This window comes from Pseudochaenichthys georgianus, chromosome 8 (assembly GCF_902827115.2).
Source record: "Pseudochaenichthys georgianus chromosome 8, fPseGeo1.2, whole genome shotgun sequence".
In the NCBI taxonomy this organism is placed as follows: domain Eukaryota; kingdom Metazoa; phylum Chordata; class Actinopteri; order Perciformes; family Channichthyidae; genus Pseudochaenichthys; species Pseudochaenichthys georgianus.
The window spans coordinates 7,543,110-7,570,894 of NC_047510.2; the positions used below are offsets into that span (position 1 = coordinate 7,543,110).

A 27,785-nucleotide genomic window follows, 5' to 3' on the forward strand; every position below is an offset into this window, starting at 1 on the left:
CATGGTCGATAGTTGTACAAAATTGTTCTTTTATTAGAAAACCATTCTGACTCAACTTAAAAGTTCACAACGTCAAGCTGGTTTTTACATAAATGTAGAAGAAAAGTCTTAATTTTCTTGACATGGCTCCTCATCGTGTGCAAAATGCTGCTGGTCTCATGTGGGAAAAGTGGGCTGTATCTAAATTAAAAAGTGCTCTGCACGTCACTCAGAACTGTCACATGTGAACCAAACGGCAAACTAGATCCTGCTGAATTTCTCACCATCACACTTCTAAAGCTTTTGAAAAGTTGCACCATGAGAAGGTACATAAAGACTCTTCTGCATCAATGCCAGTCCATAAACTGTTCAATGTGAAGCAGGAAACTGAAACGCTCTCCTGGACATTGTGCTTCTTTCTGCTCCCGTTTCAAGGCAGTGAGATCGGGTCAGGTTTTGCAGAAAACTATTTGTTTTATTTTTACAAAAAAGAAAGCATGAGAAACAGCAGCAGAGCAACCTGCAGAAGATTCATCCCCTTTGGTGTGTGAACTAAAAGAAGCTATAACAAAAGAACTCATGTTGCTTTCCAAAACAGACATTATCCAAAGCTATATTGTGAGTTTCCCAGAGTCTTATGTACATAACGGCAGGAGGAAAAACCAGCAGAGAAATGAGACAAAAGATTAAATGAGTGGCAAGTTGATGGCCTCCCCTAACCCCTCTGAAGCTGGCCTGCAACTCTTTAGTATATACGCAAGTGAAAAGAAATGCAGATATTCCAGAGCCTTAGTGAGTGTGTGTTAGCAAAAGTCCCTCAACGATTATATGAAGTTAAAGCGACTGGAACGAGCACCTGGATTCATATATGAAAAAGAAACGGATGCTGAAAGAAGTGATCCTGTCAATTTATTTGTTGGGACGACTTCACCCGATTCCCCCCCAAAAAGGTCACCTCCTTTTCTGTGGAGGAGCTGTGTTTGAATGCATCGTGGCACCCAGAGTTTCTGAGGAGTAAACGGGGATCGAGCACCAGCTAACTGCATCTGATCATTCTGAGATTCAACTTATGAAGAACACTTCTACATTTCTAAAGGTAATGAAATGATAAACGTCTGACGCACCATGATGTAGAACAATGTCATCTCTCAGATGTAGCCTGCTTTTGAAAACGTGATTCCCTGCAGTAACCTGTGTGTTTGTAAGATTCGTGTATTGTCCTGTTGGGGATCTGATAGAGTTTAGATTCAGTTTGAAGCCGATCCAGAGCCGGGGACTTTCTGCTCGCTGGCCGCTCTCTCTGTCCCGTCCGTCTCCTCCTCTCCTCCGTTCTCCACGCAGCCTTTGCTAGTCCCCTCATTACAGGGTGTGTCATCGATCGCATCGAGCTCGGGATCTTGATCCATCTCCGGCTGAGACTCCACGGCCGTCTCCCAGTCCTCCTCTTCCTCCTCCTCCTCCTCTTCCTCCTTGTCGGTGTGAGGCTGGCTCTGCAGGAGGCGCAGGCGGGCCATGGCCTGGTCGATGGTCTGCGTGGTGACCAGGTTGAAGTCGTGCATGCTGATCAGGTGCAGCAGGAAGTTGCGAAAGAGGTTGTTTTTGACGATGTGGGCGCCATGGTGATCGGCAAACACCAGACACGACTCGTTCATCTGGTTGTCTGCTATGAAGCTGTAGGGAGGACAGAGAGGATGATGGGGTGAGTGCAAGCAAAGAGACGGGTTTTTTTTTTTTTTTTTTTAAATGCACCATTTAATACGTACACATTGTTCACTACCATGGCTGTACCCAATAGGTAGTTAACATAGCTATTGTTGCATTAAAATGCTTATCAACATTTTCAACACATTTAATTTCTGTGCAGCCTTGTTTCGTTTAATAACATAAGCTGGCCTTTTTTAAGCCAGGGCTCTCGACTAACTTTTTTCCCCATCCTCCCGGAACCGTCCCGAAATACAATCCAAGCCGTCCCGAAATTAATGTGGACTGTCCCGATTTTTTTTCTTCTTTTTTTTCCTACATTATCATTAGTTAAAATCATTCAAAGTGACCTTTAACATAAATAAAACATCATACAAATCATTAGATGATAATTCATCAACCTTTTTATTTTAGTAAATCATTCAATCACATAAACAAAGGCCAAATATATTTAAACAAACATACAAACGAGAAAATTACTCTAATATTGAATCCAATCAAGTCCCATCCAATTATCAAAAAAAATCCAACACTGTCCTGAAGACAGAACCCAGAGTAACCACTAACCAGGATGACAGTCTGTCAGTCAGGAGACCTTTACAAACTGCCCCGCCCCCTCGCACACAGACGGGACAGAGAGATCTCATCTGGATTGGAAAGCTCGAAAATACATCATAGACGCATGTTGTAGTCTTATTGCATATTAGAAACGGAGTTGGTGAAACTAAAACTGCGATATGTGTATGTAGCAATAATACATATGACATATTTTTTTTAAATGTCTCCAGTACCGATAAAAAGTCTGATAACGTCGGAGCTTAACGTTACCACTGTCTTTAATAATTCCGGCGCGGGGCCCGTTTAATACCGGGGCTCGGTACCCATCCCTACATGGGGAGAGGCGCAGCATATTGCTAAGGACTAAATACGATGGAGGGTTCCCATCTCAGCCTTATTACTCATAGGGGATGAAGAGGAGTAAGTAAATAAAGAGGCCGGCGCTCCAGGGTCTGGTTCTGCTGTGCGTTTTTGTGATGGAACGGTAAAACATTTCAGAATTCCTCCACGGGATGCCATTGTCATTGTACATCACTCAACCTGCGAAATACACACACTCAGTCAGTATATAGCTAGACCCAGAGCCATATTATATTAATCTGGCTAGACCATAGAGAGCACGAATTTGCGGACCAGGAATTCGCGGGCACAGCCAGCTGGGCGGCATAGCAGTAGCTACATGTGTGTGTATTTCGCGGGTTGCTAAATATTTTGTGCGTGTGTGTTTATGTTGACAAGGAGGTTTAATAACTGTGTGCTACACAAAACGTGCAGTCGGTTTCATTTTCATCGCCGTTTGTAGTAAAGTTAGCAGGATATTTTAATTTTAACTCTCGTCCCAAATTCGTCCCAAAATTATTTTTTATCCTCCCCGACACTATTTTTTTCGGCCCCGGGACGACGGGACGTCCTTAAGCTCGAGCCCTGTTTAAGCAGATAAAGATTCAGCTTCATACACACCCGTTCTTCATGACGTGGAGGTTCCACAGCTTCATGATCTCCTTCTCTCCCTCGTTGACGTCTGTGAACTCTTCCATTTGCTGCGGAGAGAGCAGTCAGACTTTAGATCAGATGTTAGACATGGCCAACCTTCTACTTAAGCTTAAGCATCAGGAATGCAGGTCCAGAACTAGTGGCTGAATCAAAGTGTTTCTTTCTCCTGTACATACAAAGGCATTATGAAACTGCTGTAACGGGTAGTCTGACCAACATGACCAGTAAGGCATAGTGTGCTGCTCCAGTATGTCTTCTGTCAGCACTGAGCTCACCTTCACAGTCTTCTCTCGGAGCCAGTCGGGGTCCCTCTCGTCCTCGCTGTCCACCTCCATCTCCTGAGGCCTCAGCGGCACGCAGCTGTCGCTGTGGAAGTACAGCCGGTTGTGTCCGCTGATGACGGGCGGCTCCTGATCTCCGTCCTCCGGCTCCAGGAACTCCGACAGACTCGCCTTCGTCCTCTTGGGTCTGGACAGAAAATTATAGTTTCAAAGATATTTAGAGGACAAGTTATGCTAATTTCCAGGTTCATATTTGTATGTGGTGTCTCTACTGGGACATGTCTCCATGCTCTAATGTTCAAAAAGCTCTTTATTTTCTCATACTGCCTGTGCTGCAGCACCTCTTTTCACCCTCTGTCTGAGACCAGAGCCCAGTCTGCTCTGATTGGTTAGCTGGCCAGCTCTGTTGTGATTGGTCAACTGCTTAGAGATGTCCCGCCCCTTAGCCTATCACGTACAATGTGTTGGAGTGTTAGGCAATTGAAGCGCCAGTGTTACACAGTGATGTCACTATGTTAGGTGGAGGGGAACTCAGGGATTGTAGCCTTTGCAGACCATTTACACAAACCAATAGAACACTACAGGAAAGGGATTTGAATGGTAGATGTTGGTTATAAAAAAGATAACACTTTAATTTATTCTGAAAGACCACACTGCAGCATGTATGTAACTTGTACGCTCACAGCAAACCAAATCATGTTGTGGAATAGCTTTCCTGCGTGTTATCCCTCTGTTGACAGTGAGAGTAGTGATACCTGCAGACGACGACGTGCGTGACGGCCGTCCGCTTCACCGGGCCGTTCCTGCTGAAGGCGAAGCCCGGCTGGCTGTGGATGTCCTGAGGGTTCCCTGCGTACGAGCCGTCGTAGCACTCGTTGATGGAGACCTCCACCTTCGCTCCTTTGGGATGGGGCTGCCGGAGATCAGAGTGAATACAAACATCTGACTGACGGCTCCATCTGGAAGACTGCTGTGAGCTCCAGGAACATCATTTAAATCCACTGCTTTAAGTCTTTTTAGGTCAAAGGCATCAATGTGAGCCAAACATTTCCATTTAGTTTCAATAATGGCTCAAGCATTTTGTTTATTATATTCTTTTAAATCATATTTTACCATAACTTCATTGAAGGAGGCATATCGAACTAGAAGATGGTGATTTTTCATATTGATTCAAGATTTTTTAAGAATTGCGTTGAGTTTAAAGAAGGCGCATATATCAATTATCAGTATTATTATTCTTTAATTATGGAAAATCCTTCACTCAGGAATGTTATGCTAATAATGGAAACATGAAAAAATGAGGCTTTAAATTGTACTGCCGAGTTTATATGCGACTTAGTAAATGTATGTGTTTTATCAGTATCCAAATCCATTCCGGTCCTTTCTAGTCAACAAGTTATTTTATTCGTCAGTTGTTCCGTAATCACTTTTTATTTTGTATCCCATCGTTTGAACCTGTGGTTTTACTTGTATTCTTTTCATTGAAGGACATGTTGCTGCGTCTCACCACGTAGTTGAAGTTGAAGCGGGAGTGGGACAGTTTGAGGTGTTTGATCAGGCTGTACAGCTTCCTGCAGTTCAGCGTGCACCAGGGACAGTGCAGGTCGTCTCTGGCCTCCGTCTGCTGCCGCGTGTTGTGATTGTACTGGAACTGGACACAAGAACACAGACGTGAGCGTGTCATCAGCGCCACGACCCGTTTCAGGGCATTCGCATCCATTTGTTTCCCAAATATCCCAACACCGTTTGAACGCAGCATTGGAACGTGTGGGAATGTGTCGCTAAGGTCAAACCGCTGCAACACCACAGGGATCTTGGACAAAGTTCATTGGATCGTGGTACAAGTCGCACAGTGTTATCGTCAGGACAATGTGTGGAGAAAACATGTTAAAGGTCACCTATCAGGCAACAGCATAGGTCTCAGATATATAAACATGTATAAAAAACATGTCCATGAAGTGTTTTGCTCAAAATACCAAACAGATCACCCACATGCCTCTATTTCACTTCCTGTTACTAAAGTGCTGATTCGGGGTATAAAGCTTTACAAAAACATGCCTGCTCATGCGGGACCCGGCAGATACCGTCTAAAATAAATGCTGCGGTGATGAAACTCCAAAACCACATCAAGGATTATCTCTGAAACAGTCTGGAGCTCAAAGGCTTTCTCTCTGGCTGGTTTACCACAAGGTGAGTTCCTTTCTACTTCCTGCTTCTTCACACATGTGCTCTCTCCAGTACTGGTTAGCTCTGAGTGTTAGCATGCTTGCTAATGTAACCAAAGACCATATTACGTCCAAAACACGTCAGGCATTGATTCTGATTGCAACTTTCTGATAGGGCCGTGGGTCCGCCGCGTGGGTGCCATCCGATATGATGTAATTTACGTCATATCGGATGGCAAATCTAGATCAGCTCGTTGTTGCCCCGTTTTCACAGATTTGCGCACGGAGGAAAAGAGAGAGGGTTTTACTTTCTGACACTTTGAGTTCCCCGACACGCCGGGGACACATACTCATGTATAAGACATCAACAAGTGCATTTTGCATGATGGGCCCCCTTTAAAATGGCCACGCAGACTCTCGGAGGTGAAGGCGGGGCAGCAGACTGACCTGGTAGAAGATGCGCAGCTTCTGGCGCGGCTCAGCTGAGATCAGTTCTCTTCTGGTTTGGACGTCAGCATTTATGGATTCTTTAACAGCTGCAGCACAGAGGACGAACACACCACGAGTCACTTGTAAGAGTGAAATAATGATAAACAGCTGCTTTCTGGATGTCAAACCTCTGCTGCTCACCCAGAGTGTGTGTGGCCCTCAGGGAGCTGGGTCGGGGCTCCTGGTTGGTCTCAGAGTTGCGGGTAGCTAAAGGTTTGGCCACGGGGGCCGTGGAGCGGTCCGAGGCGTCACTGGTCCAGCGCAGCGTGAACTGCAGGGTGGGGCCCTGAGAGAAGCTCTCAAAGGGAGGCATGCGCTGCAGGAAAGAGGGGATGACATGTTATTACTCTCTTTAACCAACGAGCACAAACCGAAGGGATGGAACCTCGCGGTCGGTGAGTCAATATGTGTAATCACTGATTGACTTCCATATGGACAAAAGGAATTTTCATTCCATCATTAGGGCGGCATGCTCACACTGATCTCGGTTCAAAATGACTTCATTCAAATATAAAATTAAGCATAGCTTTGTTGCACAATTAAAACATTGTTAAAAAGGTTAAACCTCTGAATGAAAAACAAACCAACCACCTTGCTAAAGAGGGCAGTGGACTTGGAATGAATGTTAGCTTGATTTGAGAATACAATCTCAACACTTGTATATGTCCACTAGGCTTTTAAATGTTGTTACTTCATTGTAATCATGGACGTGTACTTATGTTACTAACGTGTGCTTGTTTCTATATTTAATATGTTCGCTTAGCATTTGGATTGTATGCCTTTGATCTGTCGCTCTTGCTGTCACGCTTTAAAATGTACCCGCTGCGAGACTGATCAACATGAAATATCTTATTCTGGAAAATGCTTAATGTTACTGAAACAACATCTTAAGTGTTGTGTTGCTAATGCCACCCGGTTCTGCGTGACCCCAAAGTCACAATTATTTTCTCGTAACTGGCTATTTGTCATTTCCAGTATATTTTCCAAAATGAACGAGGTGCTTCCAAATAAGATTTTGGACACACAGGTTAAGGGACACTTTTGTGACGGCATTGAACAATATATTTGTAACCAAAATGCTGAAACAACACTGCTCTTGGACATCGTGTCTCCAGTGTGTAATGAATAAGCACACACACACACACACACACACACACACACACACACACACACACACACACACACACACACACACACACACACACACACACACACACACACACACACACACACACACACACACACACACACACACACACACACACACACACACACACACACACACACACACACACACACACACACACACACACACACACACACACACACACACACACACACACCTTCCCGTCCAGGATGGTCTCCCAGGTGGCCCTCTTCTTGTTGACGGGACACTCCTCCATCTCTTGCATAGACACCTCGTACTCCCCGTCCAGCAGCTGCAGGCGTCTGCACACAGCACAGCATCATTCACAGCGTGTACACACACACACGGCGATGCACATGAGATGAGAGGAGAGTGTGTTCTCGTGTCAGAGGGTGACAGTGTGTGTTCCTCACCTGTTCTTATCAAAGACAGTCATCTGAGCCACAAATGTGGTTTCTCCCTCCTCCCTGAGAGAGGAGCTCCTCCTCTTCCTGTTTGACATTTCCTCTGTAAAGTCTGAGAGACACATGATCCAATAAGAAGCCTGACAGACATCACAATGGTGATTTCACATCTTCAAAGGAAATCATTTGGTTTGTTACAAGTGTCACATATCATCATAACAACACCTGACTCGCCAAGTTAGCACGAAGCTGAGAGCTACGAACATTCACCGAAGTGTAAATCAGGGATTTAAAGGACAAACATGATCAGAGTTCATTTCCAAAAATAATTTGTGTCATTATTAAATGAGTTTGTGACACTGTACCGCTTTACTGTTACTATGGGTTTTAAAATCCGTACAGCTCCATCAACCACTATATGAACTAGGGGGCGACCGATAATCGGTATTTGACCGATTATCGGTATCGGCCTTATTTTTATCAAATTGCCGATAAAACTTTGGCTCTGATGCGGCCGTTTCTCTGGCTGCAGTCACCACTCTGTACACGAGCAATGTCCCGCCCACAGCGCTATCTGATAGGCTATTACTGATTTTCAGGCAGGTGCGAAAGAACGCAGACACAGACTAGTGCTGCACGATTAATCGAAAAAAGATCGTGATCTCGATTCAGACACCGATGCGATCTCATTTCTAAATTACGGCGATCCTATGACGTCAAGCTGATTTTATTTGTTTGAATTTTTTACTATTTAGCTTCTGAATAATACCAACTTGCAATGTCAATCATACTTAAACGATGTAAAGCAAATATACTCTATACATTTAACATTAAAGTACCATGCTCGCATCCAAATGGTAGTGTTCTGTCTGTCTCTCCTCCGCTCATGCAGTGTTAACGCTGCAGCCACGAGGGTTGCCCGTTAGGAAGGAATAAGCAACCAGGTCTATGAAAACCAGCGCAAAAGAACATGAGCACTTTAAACCTATATATGTCGGGTCGGCTATTTGAAAATAACCCATCTACAGTACAAGCTCACACCTGACCCTGAGTCTGTAATAAAGTTTTCATTCATTCATTCACAACCGCAACAACCATTATTACTCCTACCAAGCAACTTCACAGAAAGATTATCCCAATGTGGCTTATAATAAGTATGCCTGGCAACACTCACTGCCTGCAGCACGTGAGGGCAGGAGCCGGCAGTATGTTTACAGTAGCGTTAGCATTAGCACTGATTACAAGAAAAACAGAAATGAGTGACGAGGAGGTCGAGGACAATGACACCGATGAAAATCCCGGTGGCGACTCTGGCGAGAGGGAAGTTGTGCTTGTGCCGAGAAAAGGACCACATTCATCCAGTGTGTGGAACTTTTTTGGATTTGATCCTGATGATGACTTACAAAAAGTCGTCCACTGTAAGCATTGTTCTCGCATCGTCGCAACGACGTCAGGTAACACCACACACCTATTAAATCACCTGCAGCGTCACCATAAAATACCGTATGCTTTAGCAAAGAAGGACAACCCGAAACAAATATCAAACCGCAGACAACGACGCAAACATCCATAAGCCAAACGTTATTCAACGGAACACCATATTCACACGGCTCACGAAGGCACAAAGAGATAACGAAAGCCATCACCTTTTACTTGGCTAAGGATATGGCATCAATAAATACAGTTCAAAATGAAGGGTTCAAGAACTTGATGAAGACGCTGGATAAGCGGTACTCAGTGCCTTCCCGCAACTACTTTTCACGTACTGCATTGCCTGCCATGTACTACAAGACTCGAACCACAGTCGAGACAGAACTGAAAGATGTCCAGCACTTTGCGACAACAACTGACCTGTGGTCCAGTCGTACCATGGAACCAGATATGAGCCTGGCGGGGCATTTCATCACCAGTGATTTCAACATGAAAAGTCGATGCCTACAGACAGCTTTCTTCCCCGTGGACCACACGGGCGACGAAATTGCAGTGGGACTAATGGAAAGTCTCCAGTCCTGGAGCTTGGATCCGAAAAGGATGGTGTGCATCACTACAGATAGTGGATCAAACATCATAAAAGCATCCGACATAAACAACTGGACAAGGCTCCAGTGTTTTGGCCACAGGCTACATCTGGCTGTAGGTGAGCTGAGCACAATCCATCCCACAGTAAAGTCCTCTGTTCCTTTAAGTCTGAGAGTGTAGAGTTAAATTAACTGTCAATATTGTACTGAACATGTTTATGTATTAAAAAAAAAAAATCTTATTTCATTTAACTAATTACCACCATTTTAAATTGTAATGTATAGTCTAAATATTATAGTACCCCCCGCCATTTGGGTATATATTTATACTCAGGCTTAAATGAATAGGCCATTTTTTTATTCCATCTTTCCAGACCCCATAAATGTTTCCCTTAGAGATTTCCAAAAATATTTATATAAATTATTTTAAGCCTAGAATCAAGCCATCCAGGATACTGGTGATTCATGACCATAACACGTTTGATTTTGTGGAAAAAAAGAAGTTAAAACCGCAAAACAAAGGGTATTTATTAAATGTAGAATATCATATAATTAAATATTCATTCATTTTTCATAGAATCAAATGTGTTATGGTCATGATTCACCAGTATCCTGGATGGCTTGATTATAGGCTTAAATTAATTGATATAAATATTTTAGGAAATCTCTATGGGAAAAATGAATGGGGTCTGGAATGATGGAACCAGAACATGGCTGCCACTGCTATGCCCTCTAGTGAGGATTTTACTGTGCATTACATTTGAGCTATGCCTTAATGAATTACTGTTATATGTGTATATATATTTTTACCATTTTAAACCATTATTTTTTTTGTCATGTGTTTTTTTTTCTCTCTCTCTCTATATATATATATATATATATATATGGTCAACAGGGTCCTTGAACAACAAGAGGCCATTACACGAGTTCTCGCCCGGAACACACTGGCAGAATTCACAGATGCGCTGTCAGACACAGGCGCTGCTTGGCATAGCTACCAGTCTGGATCCAAGGTGCAAACTGGACTGTGTCAGCGAGGACAACAAAACCACTGTCAAGACCAGACAGAAGGATGAGATAACTAGCATCGTTACTATGGTAACTGTTTATATTAATTGGGAACATTTATTTAGTTTATCAACCTTAGTATTTAACTGCTGAGATATTACTTAAGTTATCAAGTGTAGAATATTAAGGTTAACCTTTTTATTAAATTCTATTTTCCCTTTTCAAGGAGAGTCTCAGCCTCACTCCCACCACAGCTTCCCCCAGTGCCACGCCCCCCCCTGGTGGGAAGAAGAGAAAGACCGTAGGCAGCTTTTTTAAAGTAGCAAAGGGGAACGAGGCAGCTGCACCTGAAGTCGAGCAAGTTGTCGACATGGAACTAGGCGCATATCTACTCTCAAGAAATATCGACAGCGAAGATGACCCCTTAAATTGGTGGAATAACAACAAGGGACAATACCCAAGACTGTCCATGCTGGCCAGGAAATACTTCTGTATTACTGCGACCAGCAGCCCTTCAGAAGGGGCTTTCAGCACGGGGGGGAACATTGTGACGTGCCAGCGGTCCTCCCTGAAACCTCAGAATATCGACATGTTGGTGTTCTTAGCCAAGAATCTTAGTGCAGTAGATGGACTGTGCTAGTAGCTAGGCAGCTAGGCTTTATTTACATCTATTCTGAAGCTGTAACTTTATGTTCTGTTCCGTTTTTATATTCAGTACTGACTGCAGTATTTAAGTTAATCCTTTTGTTAAGTTATGTTTTTGTTACAAGAGAGACAAATTAGATTAGATTAGATTAGAATCTTCAATGACCACACAGCCAGGCTGGTGGAATTCGTGTTGAAATGTTGTCTGTTTAAATGTATTGTACTGTAGTGCAATAAATATTATCATTGAAACGATGAGAATCGTGATCTCAATTCTTATGGAGGAAAATTGTGATTCACATTTGAGCAAGAATCGTGCAGCCCTAACACAGACTGAAGCAAGCAGCAGCGCTGGGCGGCAGAGCCATACACGTGTTAAACCGAAGTCCAATAAACATCCCTATCCCCTATGCTGAAGTCGCAAAAACACCACGATCTATTGATCCAATTCTATCAGTTTCCCAGTTACACAGGGACGCGGGAAGTCAGTCAGAGTTGGGGTGCGTGAAGCGTCTCGCAGTGGAGTAACTGTGGGGGGGGGGGGGGGGGGGGCTGCGAGTGGAGCCTCGCAGTTTTTCAGGTTGATATGTGAAGCTCATTAGCTAGCCAACATGTATCTAGCAAATGTTTAGCAAAATATTAGAAGTGTTTAAAAGTGAATTAAACATAATATATGCTTAAATGCATTTCAAAGAAGTTGTGTTGAGTTGTGTTGGAGTTTGTGTTATTCTACATTTTGACACCAAGATTTTTTTTTTTTACTGCAAATGTATATCGGTTCCAAATATCGGTTATCGGTCTCCTTGATTACTAATAATCGGTATCGGTCTTGAAAAAGCCATATCGGTCGATCCCTAATATGAACTATATATTCAGATCTTCAATCTTCACCAAGATAAACTGTGAAAAAACTGAACTGCAATAGATTGGAAGACAATTAACTTTCTCAGTCATTGTTCTTTGCTAATAAATGAGCAGATACAGTTGAACAATCTGTTACATTCACACATCTGAATATTTCTGCTAACAGGTAACCCAAAGTTAATTTGGTCTATGAATGCGTCGGGTGATTGGGTATTCATTTTTCAATTTCACATTTCTTTCATCTTCCAGAAAAGTGTGAGTTACCTAGATGTTTGTTTAAGATCTGCCTGTCTATTGGCCCGGGTAGTGCGATGATGTAATGACCGACAGAAAGAAGCCCGGTGTTCGATACAGCAGGTCTATTGGCCCGGTTAGTGTGATGATGTAATGACCGACAGAAAGAAGCCCCGTGTTCGATACAGCAGGTCTATTGGCCCGGGTAGTGCGATGATGTAATGACCGACAGAAAGAAGCCCGGTGTTCGATACAGCAGGTCTATTGGCCCGGTTAGTGCGATGATGTAATGACCGACAGAAAGAAGCCCCGTGTTCGATACAGCAGGTCTATTGGCCCGGTTAGTGTGATGATGTAATGACCGACAGAAAGAAGCCCCGTGTTCGATACAGCAGGTCTATTGGCCCGGTTAGTGTGATGATGTAATGACCGACAGAAAGAAGCCCGGTGTTCGATACAGCAGGTCTATTGGCCCGGTTAGTGCGATGATGTAATGACCGACAGAAAGAAGCCCGGTGTTCGATACAGCAGGTCTATTGGCCCGGTTAGTGCGATGATGTAATGACCGACAGAAAGAAGCCCCGTGTTCGATACAGCAGGTCTATTGGCCCGGTTAGTGCGATGATGTAATGACCGACAGAAAGAAGCCCCGTGTTCGATACAGCAGAGGAACCAACAGTCACCTCTGCTGTGGTGGTTGTTCTCCCCGTTGGCCAGGCCGTTGATCTGGGTGCGGGGGGCTCCGGGCCTCGACACTCTGAACAGCAGCGAGTAGGACTTGACCATGTGAGAGTTGCTGGGTTCAAACTCGCTGCTGGGAACCAGTAAAGAGGGGACGGAGCCGGGCTTGGGGGAGACTCCAGCGCTGGTGTCTGGGTTCAGAGGAACCTGCTTCTTCCCCGTCGGGACCTGCTTCACCGGGCAGCTCACATCCTGGACAGGAGAACACATGTCAGATACATGTCAGAGCACTACCGAGACCCCTGAGAGCACGTGATGACCAACACACCTTCCTCTTCTTGTGACAGACTTTGACCAGCAGCACCTCCAGAGAGACGGAGTTCTGCTCATTCTCACTGTCCTGAGAGGACTTCCCTGAGGACACACCGGGACCAAAAGACTTCCTGTCAGTCACCCAGAATCAGGGGAAAGACGACATCTAAAGAAAACAGGATGGAGTACGGGAAGAGAAGACTTACCAGCTTTGTGGAAGAAGCCAGTAAAGGTGAGCTGCAGATTAGAGGCCAGGCTGTGGGGGGGGAACAGAGGAACTTTGTATTAGAATTCTTACAGATAATCAGAAATGACCAGAAATATCAACAGCAAACGTTTTGTACACCGATTCATCGTTTCAAAGTCAAGTTCATTTGGCAAAATGCTGTTTTCAGCTTTACAATGATTTATACATGTAAACGTATTCAACTGAAGACATTGTGTTGTATTGTCACAACACAAGACATTGAAAGCCCCTTAAGCTTTCAACTGGCATGGACTCTGACACTTAATCGAACAAACATTGAATTTAATCATCCTGAAAATAGTTGGCAGTATAATTGATAATGAGGATTAGAGTTAATTGCTGCCTGTTCAAAAGAAAAGGAGTGTTTACCTGTGAGTCTCCTGTTCTCCTCTCATCTTTTCCACTTTGAACAACAGATTGTCAACCTTGGAGCTTTTCCTGTACATGCAGACACACAGCGGGGGTTAGCAACAACACCACCCAACAGTCGGAACAACACATCTCTACACACAGGAAGAGGATTCACAGAGAAATGGATTCATTCTGTTTTAGATTCAGTCCACAGACTAACATCATCCGCTATAACAGTTATATTAATGCTCATTCATCCATTTCCTGTAGTGTGTCATATAGGTTTCTGTGCATGCAAGGGCAGGCTGCAGCGTGTCAGCGCTCTGCAGAGAAGGTGATCGACTGCAATCTGCCATCCCTCCACGACCTGAGGCGGGAACATAGTGGCCGACCCCTCCCACCCTGGACACAACCCTGTTCACCCCCTCCCCTCTGGCAGGAGGCTGCGCTCCATCAGGACCAACACCTCTCGCCACCTGAACAGTTTCTACCGCTACTTGGCGGGGCGCAGCGCCCCTCCAAGACAATGGTAGGGGAAACACTGGATAGTGTTTAATCAACGATAGGTTTCCCCCCCTCAAAGGTGATTGGTTCACTGCATCGCAGGTATTATTGTGATTGGCTCTTGGGCCACATCAAAATTAGACGCGCTGTCATCCTCTCATACTGACACCTGACACCACACATACACACGTAGGGAGAGCCGGGACGAAAGTAACACGGGACGAAAGTAACGGAGCGATTTTATCCGATCCCAAACAACTTTGACCGGCCAAATTACGGCAGAATTATCAGCATTCAATACTTAACAGACCTACTAAATATCAGGTGTAACGGTCAGGAGTAGCTTTGTTGTCACGATACCAACGTTTTGGTTTCGATACCAAGTCAAGAATTGCGATTCCGATTATTTTTCGATACTTTTCTTAAAAAAAAGGGAAACAGTCTTAAATGTAATTATTGTGCTTTATTTCACACTAGAACCATAACACAAACTTTTAAACAATGAGAACAATAAATGAAATGCGGGAGAAATATGACCCCGGGAGGAAACCGGGAGAGGGCTATGAAATCGGGAGTCTCCCGCGAAAATCGGGAGGGTTGGCAAGTATGGTTGCGAGGTTCCGCCGCTAACAGTTCATGAGCTCCCCCCCCCGCCCCCTGTCAACACTCGCTGCTTGGCAACCGTGTGTGGCGGCAAAGTACATAGACATTTTGACAGGAGAGATTTAGTTTTGCCGGTATTCAACATATTTTACCAGTCATAGTCCGGTAATTATTTACCCTCTAAGAAGAGTCCTACACAGACATGGCGTCAAAAAGGAGTAATGTGTGGAAATATTTCGACCAGCTTAGTGAGTGCGGTGTAGAGGTCAAACTATGCCAAATTAAACTTATATATACATGCTATACCTTGCTATACCTGCAACCTCCGTTCCAGCTGAGAGGGTCTTCTCTACAGCTGGCCTGATTGTGAATCGCCCCCGCATCTCCCCTGAGCATGTAGACATGCTCATATTTTTAAACAAGAATGAGTAGCCTATTGAATAGCTGCATTCTGTGCATAGTAGGGATGGGAATTTGAAAGCAAATGTATATTCGATTAATCGTTCCCATCCCTAGTGCATGAAAGCTGTAGGCCTATAGCTGTCAAACTGTGATCACCAGTTCAATACATTTGACAAATTTGACTTGTTTCTACACTTATTTGAACATGTACTTATTTATTCCCAAAAGTTGTTGAAAATTGAAAAAAAAAATGTATAGGATATGTACATTTCGGTTAACCGGTTAACCGTTTTTTGGGGGGTCGAATATTCGAATATAAATTTGCTTTCAAATTCCCATCCCTAGAACCTACCTGGCAATAAACCCGTTTCTGATTCTGATGTAAATGGTCTGCAAAGGTTCAAATGCCAAACGTTCCTTACAGAGGGAATTTCTCTAACAAACACTCTTCCCCCCTGCCAGAAACACCGCCATTGGTTTCCTTTGTTAAGTTACGTAACATTATGACATCACTATGGAAGCTTCCATTGGCTAGAGCTCCAACACATTATACGTGGCGGGACATCACAAAGCAGTTGACCAATCACAACAGAGCTGGCCAGCTAACCAATCAGAGCAGACTGGGCTCTGGTTTCAGACAGAGGGTGAAAAGAGGTGCTGCAGCACAGGCAGTATGAGGAAAATAAAGAGCTTTTTGAACATTAAAGCATGGAGACATGTCCCAGTAGAGACACTAATACTAATATAAACCTGAAAATGAGCATTATAGGGCCTCTTTAAATGTTGTGCAGGTAGCATGTTTACTTCATATTAGCTGCTCGTAAACAGCCGCAGGTAGTTGAGATGGTTAACGTGTTTAAGAGGTTTCAAGTGTTGACAGAGAAACAACTGAAGATGTTCCACAACAAGCCCTGAGTTTTGCCTTTATCTACTGTCAGTATTGTTTTAGGTGCTTTGGGTATAATTGCATAAGCGCCATGTGCTTAAAAAAGCTCGCCCACCTGGCTCCAATCTGCCCATTAGTCCACACAGGAGCTCACATCATTTTCCACTTCCGTCCAACTTCCACCTGAGCGGCAGGCTAAAGAGCCAAAGTAACTGAAAACACCTGTGAGGTTCTGCAGGGTCTTGCATCACACTGAAACCCTCCTCCTCACATCTTCATTTGGCAGAGTTTAGCACTAAATAATGGCTCAACTTTAACTCCAGCAACCCAATGCATCGACTAAATATAGCAACACTGTACTGTCACATGAACGCCATTCTTCCACTCTCAAGGAAAACAAGTATTGAGGCCGGATATGCAGTACTAAGAGCCTTTACTTGGCATAAAACATTCAGACTAAATTCAGACTATGGATCAGTTTTGAAGAAAAAAAACACTTGGAAAAGGGCATCAAAAAGACAGTTTAAGTCAAAGAGTCTTAATAGACTGACAGAAAACGTGTCAATGCATTGCAACATTTAAGCGGTTTAATTCAGCGCAGAGTAAAGACTTTTAACATTGTTCAATCTGATTATTAAAATCCACAGCTTCTCTTAATTGGATGCATGTCAGTTATCTGTGTGGAGCGTATTCATCTCTCATCACCAGCAGTGCTTCATGTGCCTGGAGCATGCAGGAGGGCAGCAGAAAGTGAAACTGAGCCAAGCTGCAGCAGAAAAACACGTCGCCCGGTTCACTGAGTACACTTCAATTCAGGAATAACAAACGTTGTTCTCACGGCTGCCATTTTTAGTCCACTACCAACTCCCAAGCAAGCACTAACAAGAAGTTGGTGTGACAGAGAAGAAAACTCTGGCTCTTGTGTCTAAATAAGGGCAACACACACACTTTAGTAAGATGATATAGGTTGAAAGGGTTTCAGACAGAGATTACATAATGTCCCAAATGTAATTCTTAACATTCGGGAAGTGTATGCATTTTCTCTTGTTAAAAGCTTGAATATATCTTAACTTTTCAAAAGTCAAAAAATACTAAATGATTACCAAAGGAGCAAAGGGATTTGTTAATAAAACTAGGGCTATAATATGGAAAGTTTGACATCCATAGAATATCTCGTTTTAAGAGCTGCCGTCAATATACTTCAACTACAGTAAGTTATAGTTCAAGTGATTGTTATATATACGAAAATGTCTGAAAAGTTTTCCACGCTAACTACGGAGAATTTATGCTACTCTGTTTATTTTAAGATTGTTTTCATTGACAAATCAAGACATTGAGAGAAACTTTTTGATTCATCTAGAAAATAATCAGCAGATTAATTGATAGAAAAATAATCTTTCATTGCAGTTCTTGCAAATACATTTTTGTTTTGAACAACAGCAACACCTGCATAAACAAATGCTGTTCAACCAGCATCACCAATGACATGAAGCACAGCAGGGTGTCATTGACAGTCTTTTGATACCAGTGTCAAACCTATGGCAGAAAAATCCCCCCAAAAATACAATGCATACATATTTCAAGTCAACCCAAACAGCTGTAAAGGACAAATTGCAAAAAAGCATCAAACTGACAAAATATTAATATAAATGGCTAGACAGAGACAGTTTGGTAGCTAATGAAAAACTGATTATCAACTTGCTCCTACTTGGTGTTACATGAATAGCAGCTGATACAATGGCTAGTTTTCACAACTTTCTTTTACAAAACTATGCAACCCAAGCTTTTCAACAGAAAATACAATAACCTTTAACACAACATCCATGTGTAAACACCGACATGGCTGTATTTTAACTCTCCTGGACCACAAGCAGCCCCATGTGTATCAGGAGAATCTCTTTTTTGTGCAGCGTCTGTATGCAAAGCAGCCTAACTGAAAACCTCTCTCCTAGCTTTAAGCCCCCTCCTACTGCAGCACACACGCCGGTTAACTTTATCTTAAGATAACGTTTGACCTGCTTTTCAAGAGTCAGTTTCAGGTTTAACATAAAGCTATGAAAGAAAGAAAATGAGACAGAAGCAACGATACAAGAAGCAACCAAAATAAAAACAACTGATCTGTTGAGCCGTAACATTTTCTAATAATACTCTTCATGGGAAATCTTGATTTAATGCATTAGAAATACTGGATTTTTACCTTTTAACGTTATTCCTTGAGTTTCTGTGGGACATGTAGGTGAGGGTCCTGTGCAAAAATATCGGCTGAAATGTAGCAGAGAGATAAAACACATGAATTGAAGGTACAGGGACATTTCCTCTGATCTTAAAAGGTCAAGTCAGTCATGTGACTTGGTCAAGGAAAGGCAAGACTCACAGCGATCAAGTTCCTGGTGCGAAGGAACCTGTAGATTTGGGTTGGTTCTGCAAATAAATATGATCAGCATATTACTTTATGAAGTGTTCAGCCTTTTATGCAAGTGTTTTTAAATCTTAACATGTGTCAAGCTCGGTACATTTAGTGATAACTTTGTTAATAAACTCAATCATCCAAGTCATGTATCAAGAAAAAAAGATTCTACATTTCAAGAGAATCTGACAGTTTTTCTTTATGTCGTTTTATTTGTTGCTGACATTCAAAATAAGATATCATTTGTTGTCAGGTAATTTTGTTTATTTACATTGTAAGTCATTTGAAAAATACTAGAAGTTAAACTAAAAGTTGTTAAAATAATGCATCCTTAATAACCATAGACCCAAAGTCAAATTAACCAATACAAAATATACTTCTATAAAGTAAAACATTTACGGGAAACATTGTTCTAAACAATAAGTACATTAAGATAATAATACTTGCATTGTTTTAATTAAGTTAAGTCTTTGAATGCATGTATTTTACTTGTATTTGAGTATTTTCACAGCATGGTAATTAGAGCTATGAATTAAGTTAAGATCTGAATACTTTTTCCACTTCTGGTAAATAAAAGTAAACTGGAAAAATGACAAAGCTTAAATCACGATGATAGTTTAAAGTATGTAGTACAATGATCTGCTCCTTCAACAATGGAGCATTTACCCGGTTTCCTGTAAAGCTTCCTGCGACCTTACATTAAACTCCAATGCTATCTTTAAAACAGCAGCAACTCACTCTCGAAGGCCTGCAGGAACAACTCGTGGTCGGCTTGAATGTGTTGCATGCTGGGCTTCTTGGCTACAGCCATGGAGGAGGAGGAGGTGGACTGGTGGCAGGACCCGTTGGCTTTTCCTCCAGAACCAAAGCCCCCAGAGTGACTTCCACCTGAGGAGCTCTGCTTCTGTGGAGCCATTGCCAAACGAAAGGCAACTGTCCAACCAGATGTGAACTGGTGTTAAAAAAAGAAACTCGGGTCCTCTTCCTTTGTCAAAACAAAAGAGCAGCGTTTGCGGTAAAACAGCCGCTTAAGCGAAACACTTCATTTTAAAAAACCGATAGTGAAAATTCAAGTATTTTGTATTTGACAGCTACAAACAAATGCTGTATTTTCGGCACAGGTTAAATAGTTAAGTGGTCGGCGAACAGGCTTGAAATGCGCCAAACAAGAAATCCAGCCTCTGGCAAGCTAACCGGCTAACTTCCTTAGCCAATTAGCATCGACTCCGGGCTAACTGGTTAGCATTGTCCGGTACTGTGATTTCACTAATCCACAACTCGGAATCTGCTGCCAAACGACAGCTGGCTAAACACAAAAAAGGCACACGTTTTCAGAGTTTTAGATGCCATAATTTCGACAAAATCCCCATCAAATCTCGCCGAGCGCCGGTTGGCAAGTTCGGTTAGCGGTAACTGGAAAGCAACAAAAAAGTCATAAAGAAGTTATCCGGTCAGGATTTTCAAAATAAAGGTTATTTATAGTATAACATTATAAAAACATGTTTCACTATGTTTTGTATACAACACTGATGTGAATGTTAATAAGTAAATACATATCAATGAAAAGACTTACCCCAATAAAGACATGTTCTGTAAAAAAAGGTAATCTTGATAAATTCAAAACTTTATTTTGAAGGTAGAGTCAGAGTTCCGTTTTTTTCAGGTTCGCCGACTTGTTAAATGTAGGGTGAAGCTCTGTTTTAACATCCCGCCTTCTACTAGCCCAACCCAATCACAGTACTTGTTTGTTAAATCTGGAGATGTCATTGGTTGTCTGGGGCTGAGGCATATTTGCCGCCTGTAGCATGGTGAGCCCATGGATAGACAGCTCTAAATAAGGACAGACAAGACACTTAAATAAATATACCTAGTAGGCTCCTCTATTTGCTAATTCTGTCATAACAAAAGTACTACTATACCATGCCATTGAAAATCAAAGTATATTATAGTATATTTGTCATTAAAAGGTCGCAAAAGTCATAGTATGTAAACAAGTATGCCATAAAACGTTGTAGTAAGGAGTTTCCTAGTTTTTCCTAGTTTCCAGCCCACACCCCCCCCCCCCCGCGGTTTTGAAATGCTCCCGATTTCTGAGGTTGGCAAGTATGCCTATGAAACACCCCCTCAAAATTGTACTTATCCTCAAAGGTACTCGAGTAAATGTAATGTTACTTCCCACTGGTAGTCTGCCATAAAAATGGTCATAACATAGTATACATAGTATAACATGTCGTACAAATGGAATAAACACCCACATTTACATGAATCCCATATTGCAAGGTTCTTTTTTTGATTAAATGTAGGATTCTTTCAATGTTTTCTTATTGATTGTATGTCTTTTGGAGTGTGTGTTTAGTTTGTGTTTGTGATGGACTGCAAAAAGAAAAACAGTGATCTATGTTGTGTGTACAGCACAACTTTTAAAGTAAGATCATTTCGGTAAAAATTGTAGAAAGTCTGCTGTCAAAGGTATCTTTAAAATGTATTAGACATTCAGAGATGTCACTTTTCAAGGCCTTCTCGTACTTCATACGTCATTACATTACATGGTACTTGTTACACGCTTTCATCCAAAGTGACTTACATACATTCAGTACTGTGGGCAATCCCCACAGGAGCAATTTGGGGTGAAGTGTCTTGCCCAGGGACACAACGACATGCTGACTGCAGAGGGGTTTGAACCTGTGCTCCCCTGATCCAAACACCAACACACTAGTCCACTGCCTCTATTTAACATGCAATTGATACAAAAGGATCAAGATGGAAGCTGATTAAAAAAACATAAATGGATCAAGATGGAAGCTGATTAAAAAAACATAAATGTATTAACCAGTAAAAAAATACTCAAGAAAGGCAGGATCATGTATTTCACACAAAAACTCTCATGACAGGAAGCAAAAAGGCAGAATTGAATCACAAAGTTTGGACTTAAGTTATGATTTATTAGTCATACATATTCCCTTTAAAAGTAGCCATCCTAGCGGTTTGTCAGAGTAACATACAGTAGTACATACAGTACACTGGCAATGAATCCCGGAAGCAGGTAGTTAAAGTCAACAACACTGGATTAAATCATTTAAAACACAAAAGCATGAACTCGGACAGGTAACAGTTGTGGTGAAAATGTGAATGTTGCCATTAAACATCCCAAAAATAAATAGACTAACCTTCATCTTAAATCCCTTCTCCTCAGTTTAGCAAAATCAACCATAGATTAAGTATTACACCAGTGTTTGACCTTCTTAACTGTGTTATCTTGTGCTCATCCTGTTATTCCAGGTCTTTTACCTCAAACCAGGATAGTGTTGTGCAAACATCATGACCTGAAACCAACTTTTAAAAGTATAGCCTTTATTTTTAACCCTGCTGCCTCAAGATCACAACTTAATTGAAAAATCTTAATATCTCTTTATACTAGGCTTACATACACAGACAGACAGTATATGTCTGAGCAATACTATCTCAAGATAAAGAGAAATTAATAATCCCTACAAAAAAACAGATAAGAAATAGTGACTTGTTTTTGAGGATAGCGTTGATTTTATATTACATTGTGATTTATATTACATTGTGATCTTGTGATAACAGGTTTTTAAAAAAAAAACTTGGTAGCAACCACAATCGCATTTAACATCTGTAACAAATCCAAAGGTCAATTTTAAAATGGTCTCCACTGGCAAAACGTCTTTGCACGACATCACACTTTTGGAAGATGTTCAAAGAAATATTTGACCCCCAAAATTATCATTTGTGTACGGTTAACCTGTGTTTTTTCTTTTCATTTAGTTTTGATGCCGCTCAGTTCAGATCATGTTTGGAAAAAAGTCAATTGCAGTTATTTTGACTGATATTATAATTCTGATAATAGCTTAATTGAAGGGAGTGATAAGCCTTACATTATTATTCTCATTTTGATTTTAAAACATATAAAAAAAATTATGTTGCGACCTGTTCCCAACAAAGACATATTCAATAAATATATTCAATAATATATTCTGTAAAATTCAATTATGTAAGAGCATCTCTGTTGCAATATTACAAAAGAAGTATGGTGTTGCAGTAAACCATATTTAAATGTTGTGACAATTTTCGTTTTCTTCATTTGCTCTAGTAACACAGGGTGAGTAATTGATATTCAAATACCAATTTGAGGGTAAAGTATTCTGTTAAAGGTCCCATGTCATGGCCATTTCTACTGATCACAATTCCATTGTTGAGGTCTACTAAAATAGATTTATATTGTGCAATTTTCCAAAATCACATTCTCATACAGCATCTCTGTATAGTATGTGCATTCACTCTCTGTCCTAAACGGCTTGTTGGAGCTCCTGCCCCCCCCCTATGAGCCCAGTGGCCGTCTGCGAGACAGCGAGACACAGCGAAACCTAGCCCGAAACACACACGCAGCTTTGTTTGTGCTCACACACAGACTCACAGCCTCGCCGCGTCCCGCCGTCTCGGAGGAGAAATCGGCGGAGCTGCAGCTTAACGTAACGGCTCTGCGGACGTAATGTAATGGCTCCAGGGATTGGTCTATTTGGACCAATGGGTCCATTTGGGTTTGGGCACGTCACTGTACCCAGGAAGAAAACAATGGAAAAAGAGAAATCTCCAACGAGGCTTTCTGGGGCAGCACAGACAGGTCTTTTCTGTGTTAGAGTTTTACTCGCTACAGGGTGTACTTTGAGGGTTTGTGACTCTGCAGACCGTTTACAAGCAGAAAAACCTTCATAACACACAAGGGGACGGGTAAGAACCAGAAAAGCATGACATGGGACCTTTAAGTTAGTCATTTCAGAGAGTTTTTCTCAAGACTGGCAAAAAAAGTCAAAGTGCAAATTAGCCTAGTGACGATTTTGTATTAGTTTTACCTAGGCCAGTTTAACATTCAAAAACAAGGGAGAAGCTGACACCCCAAGGCCCACAAAGTGATGGGTAATGGACATCAGTGCCCCTGACCTCATTTGGGCTCGATATTCAAGTGAGAACAGCCACATAAACCAAACTGTCAGCATCGGGATAGCATGGTTAATGCCTGATATCCTGCGACAAATCAAGATGTAGTGGGAGCTTGTCGGAGAGGTTTTAGTGTTTTCTCCAGAATATGTAGGTAATGAGCAGGAGGAGCCCTGCCGACAGGCCTGCGATCAAAAACTGGTGGATAGAGAGGACGTTTTCCAGCGTGTGGATCCTCTCCTCCATGGCACTGGTGTGGAAGTAGTCATAGATGCCAGCTCCGATGCTCCACAGCGCCCACACTGCGTCCAACACCAGCGGCATGTTGAAGCAGACAGGGAGGCTCAGCTGCAGCGATCAGGAGCGCTCTGTCAGAGGCTGCAACAAAAGACAAATCGAGATTTAGACTTGACAACAAGCAATGGTAGTTTTAAATGTCAATGCCAACATTTTGAAATGGAATTACCAAACCCACAATGAGGAAAATGCATAAAATCCATTCAAACCTTCTCCAATCAAGCAAATCTAGCTATTACTGTACCTTTTTATTTCTTCATCCCCCAGTAACTTATCGCCTTCTAAACCTAAAAAACAAGCTGTATTATCTATTTAATGCCTTTCATGCAAAGTTGCAATACAAGGTGCTTACAATACAATTACAAAAATACAATTAACATAGCACATTTAAATAGGCTAGATAAAAGATTAAAAGATTTTATTAAAATGGCTAGGTAAAAATATCCATCCCAAGATTTCATTTAAAAAGGTATTTCTCCTTTAATTTAGTTGTAAAAAACGTTATTGTTACCTATATGTCCTTGTTGTTGTTTTTTTAAATCATCGTTATAACTGTAGAGGTAAACAACTTAAACATTAGAATCAAACTGTAAATTCCACACTTTCATTTTTTGCCAGATTTCTTTTGTGGGCAAATCCACACTGCCAATGACATTGGACAAGTATACACTTTTAGTAATATGGCAACATTTAATTAAGTCATGCTTAACGAAAGTAATATTTCAAAGGTGACAACAGTGTACTCTTCTTAAGAGACATTGAATTAGGTAATTTCCCCCTTCTTTGCATAGCAGAGGACTGGGAGATATTGTTAACGTTCACAATGTTCAGTTTTGAAAAGTATTATGCTAAGGAATAAAATACATAAAAAACACATGTAAAATAATTATATTTATGTAAAATCCAACCACCTGTTGTTATTGATTGGAATTACTCATCTAAGCAGCCAACATGCAGTCAAACGATAACATAATACCAGTAGGCCCATAAACTTAACGTCAATATCAAGTGTACACTTTACATAGTGATATATTTGATGTCCGAATTGAATAATGTGTAACCATAATGTGTTAGAAGTCTTGATTTATACTTTCACTAACACATGAGCTCGTCTATCATCACGGGTTTATTTAATTCGACATTTTGTAAATGCGTAAAACGACTTCCTGGAATGCTGTTAAATATGTAAAACTAAAATACAGTAAGACCAACAATGTAACTGCACACTATTGCAACACATGGACTAGTTGACTATGCATGTGAATGCGATATATTTTACAGGAATTACCCCAGTAACGTTATTGAACTCATCCTCTGCTAGCAAGCTAACCCTTTAGCCAAGATAAATTCTTACCAAACTAGCACTGATTTTATTACGTCATGTTACTCACAGCATGAGCTACTTGTAAATGTGGATGTATCGAACAATCGTCGCACAGGCACATGGGGCGTTCACATCATCGTAAGACATCTGTTGTTACATGTTGGTTACATGTTCCATGGAAATATTGAAATCCTATCCTTAGGTACTTCCGGGTGTGTTCTCGATCAAGTTTCCCCCTTCTCTTATGTATGGCGAGTAAGGCACGCCAAACTTCACTACGACTTAATTTGCATGTCTTTGCTAACCGTCCAAATGTTCTTAATAAAACATTATGACCAACATTTTTTCAAGGGCCATCTGCTGGGACATTCGGCTTAATACAAGGAATCTGTCAAGGTGTGTTAATGTTTGAATGGGCTCACATGACATGTCATTAGCTCCTCACAAGGTGTACGATGCGAAGCCAAACTTTTCCAAACGTTTACTGAATGGAACCTTTTGGTATATTGTGTTTAGCCTATTTTCTTAACAAATTGGAAATTCTATTTTGAAAGATTAGGATTTGTTCTTGTTTATAAAATGGAGGTTGGTACGCTTCACCTTCAATGTATATAATGTATGTTTAAATAATCATAATGTGGCCTTTCCACACTGCCAGGCGCGGTGGCCAAGTGGTAAGGCGTCGGTCTCGTAAACCGAAGATCGCGGGTTCGATTCCCGTCCGTGCCTTACCCGTTTCGACCCGACTCTACTTCTTTTTCGCATACATCTTTAACTGCAGATACCGAGGCATATAATTGTAGATAATTGATGTCAACTAACTGCAACTTCTGCAATTAACTGCAACTTCAATCAATAATGCAAAGGTCACATAATTGTACAAACACATGTATAGGATTAATTGTACAATTTATTAGTAAATAAGCCCAACAAGTATTTTGGATTGTGACTGAATGCAATTTCTACACACAAATGCTCTCCCTTTGTGAAAGATATCTTCAAAGTACACAAGAAGGCGCTAAAACAACACTTATAGGTCTAAATAAGATTTGTTTACAGGGCACTGGAACGCTCACCTTGCTGATCTGATAACTGCAGATTCAAACATCACACCTGCATGCAGGGCCGGACTGGGACAATAAGTCAGGCCGGGAATTATACACCCAGCCAGGCCACTACCAGTTTTTTTTGTGCCATTCTGCTGGATTTATTTGTAAATATTTACAGCGTAGCTGCCCATAGTGATAGCCCTATAGTTTAAATCTACCCAATAATAAACATATGGACAGGGGTTACTATTTAAAAAACTGTGCAAATGTATTTGGGAACCTATCCATGTGAACATATTTTAAGTGGGGGTGGACCTCAAATCCTCTAGGGGGGTCTGGGGGCATGCCCCCCGGTAAGATTTATTTTTAAATGTTGGAGTTTAATGCATCAACCTTTTGAGGGGAAAATAAAGAGACTACACCTGGAACACCTATATGAAACAGAACTGTATACATTTCAATAATCATAAAATCATGGCCATAACCAATAACATATGAAAAACACTGAAAGTTATTTATTTATTTATTTTTGGTTCATTTATAGTTGTGAGTGTTCGGGCTCCTGAATCAGCCTCCCCTGTCTCCCTCCTCTCCCCCCTGCTCTTCTTTGAGTCAGCAGCAAAGACTAGTTTTAGCTCTTAACAAGTTTTACAAGTGTATCTTACCTTCTTTCTTTTTATTCATGCATATTTTACTAATCACTCCCCCCTCAAATGGAAATATGGGTTTACATAAATGGTGACCAAACCGTTTGAGCCTCGCAACCGTGCCGCGCCACACTATGCGCCGCATAAGCGCATAGGTGCGCCGTATTTGCGGCTCCCTCCGCGAGGTGAGGCCCCACGCAGTCTGTGTGATCAGCCTGTAGGGAGGGACAGCCCTGTCGGCAGGCAACATCATGTGTGGACAGACAGCACCCTGTGTGAGGCAGACCCACATTTGCGCAGCGTTGCGTTCACAATACATTAAAAAAAAGGAAAATCGCCAGGCCAGCAGGCCACTTAACCAACCTGATCTCACCAGAATGCGTGACTCCACCACGACTCCTTAACACCACAATGCGTGGTGGAGTCACGAACTTTGTTACATTTGCGTGTCGGCACCACGCAAACAACCCCAATGTAAAGTGAATGAGGCTCCTTTGTCGTGGTGCACACACGCATTTCTACAACGTGCATTGTGTGTAATGCAACTGTTAATTTTATTAAATTAGTTTGTTTTTAAGGAAGGCCAGAGCTTCAGCTGTGTCAAATAGATTGTTCCCTTTAGTTAACGTTATT

General features: G+C 41.8%; 1 protein-coding gene, 1 long non-coding RNA gene and 1 other non-coding gene across 3 annotated transcripts; 1 reads left to right on the forward strand and 2 right to left on the reverse strand.

Moving 5' to 3' along the window:
- Positions 1 to 8: 8 nt before the first annotated feature.
- LOC117450533 (polycomb protein suz12-B-like) lies at positions 9 to 20,300 on the reverse strand. The gene is made up of 16 exons (XM_034088349.2): positions 19,618 to 20,300; positions 18,847 to 18,893; positions 18,670 to 18,734; positions 14,096 to 14,164; positions 13,686 to 13,735; positions 13,496 to 13,581; positions 13,170 to 13,419; positions 7,727 to 7,829; positions 7,510 to 7,615; positions 6,308 to 6,482; positions 6,125 to 6,213; positions 5,020 to 5,163; positions 4,268 to 4,425; positions 3,507 to 3,699; positions 3,199 to 3,278; positions 9 to 1,650 (listed from the first exon to the last, which is right to left on the reverse strand). The coding sequence occupies exons 1-16, from the start codon at positions 19,793 to 19,795 to the stop codon at positions 1,227 to 1,229; spliced, it is 2,217 nt and encodes a 738-aa protein (XP_033944240.1). The 5' UTR covers positions 19,796 to 20,300; the 3' UTR covers positions 9 to 1,226.
- A 1,500-nt stretch (positions 20,301 to 21,800) lies between these two features.
- Positions 21,801 to 25,923, reverse strand: LOC117451280 (uncharacterized). Its single transcript, XR_004552638.2, has 2 exons — positions 25,524 to 25,923; positions 21,801 to 24,213 (listed from the first exon to the last, which is right to left on the reverse strand). It is a non-coding gene; the product is annotated as an uncharacterized lncRNA (long non-coding RNA).
- A 190-nt stretch (positions 25,924 to 26,113) lies between these two features.
- trnat-cgu (transfer RNA threonine (anticodon CGU)) lies at positions 26,114 to 26,185 on the forward strand. The gene has a single exon. It is a non-coding gene; the product is annotated as a tRNA-Thr (tRNA).
- The last annotated feature ends 1,600 nt before the right edge of the window (positions 26,186 to 27,785 follow it).

What these genes read in the sequence shown, in the direction of transcription:
- LOC117450533 (XM_034088349.2), bottom strand. Translation starts at nt 19,795, where the DNA reads ATGGCTCCACAGAAGCAGAGCTCCTCAGGTGGAAGTCACTCTGGGGGC. An exon ending in GTTCCTGCAGGCCTTCGAGA is followed by an intron (nt 18,894 to 19,617) that starts GTGAGTTGCTGC and finishes ATTTATTTGCAG; the next exon opens with AACCAACCCAAATCTACAGG. An exon ending in ACTGTCTTTGATAAGAACAG is followed by an intron (nt 7,616 to 7,726) that starts GTGAGGAACACA and finishes TGCTGTGTGCAG; the next exon opens with ACGCCTGCAGCTGCTGGACG.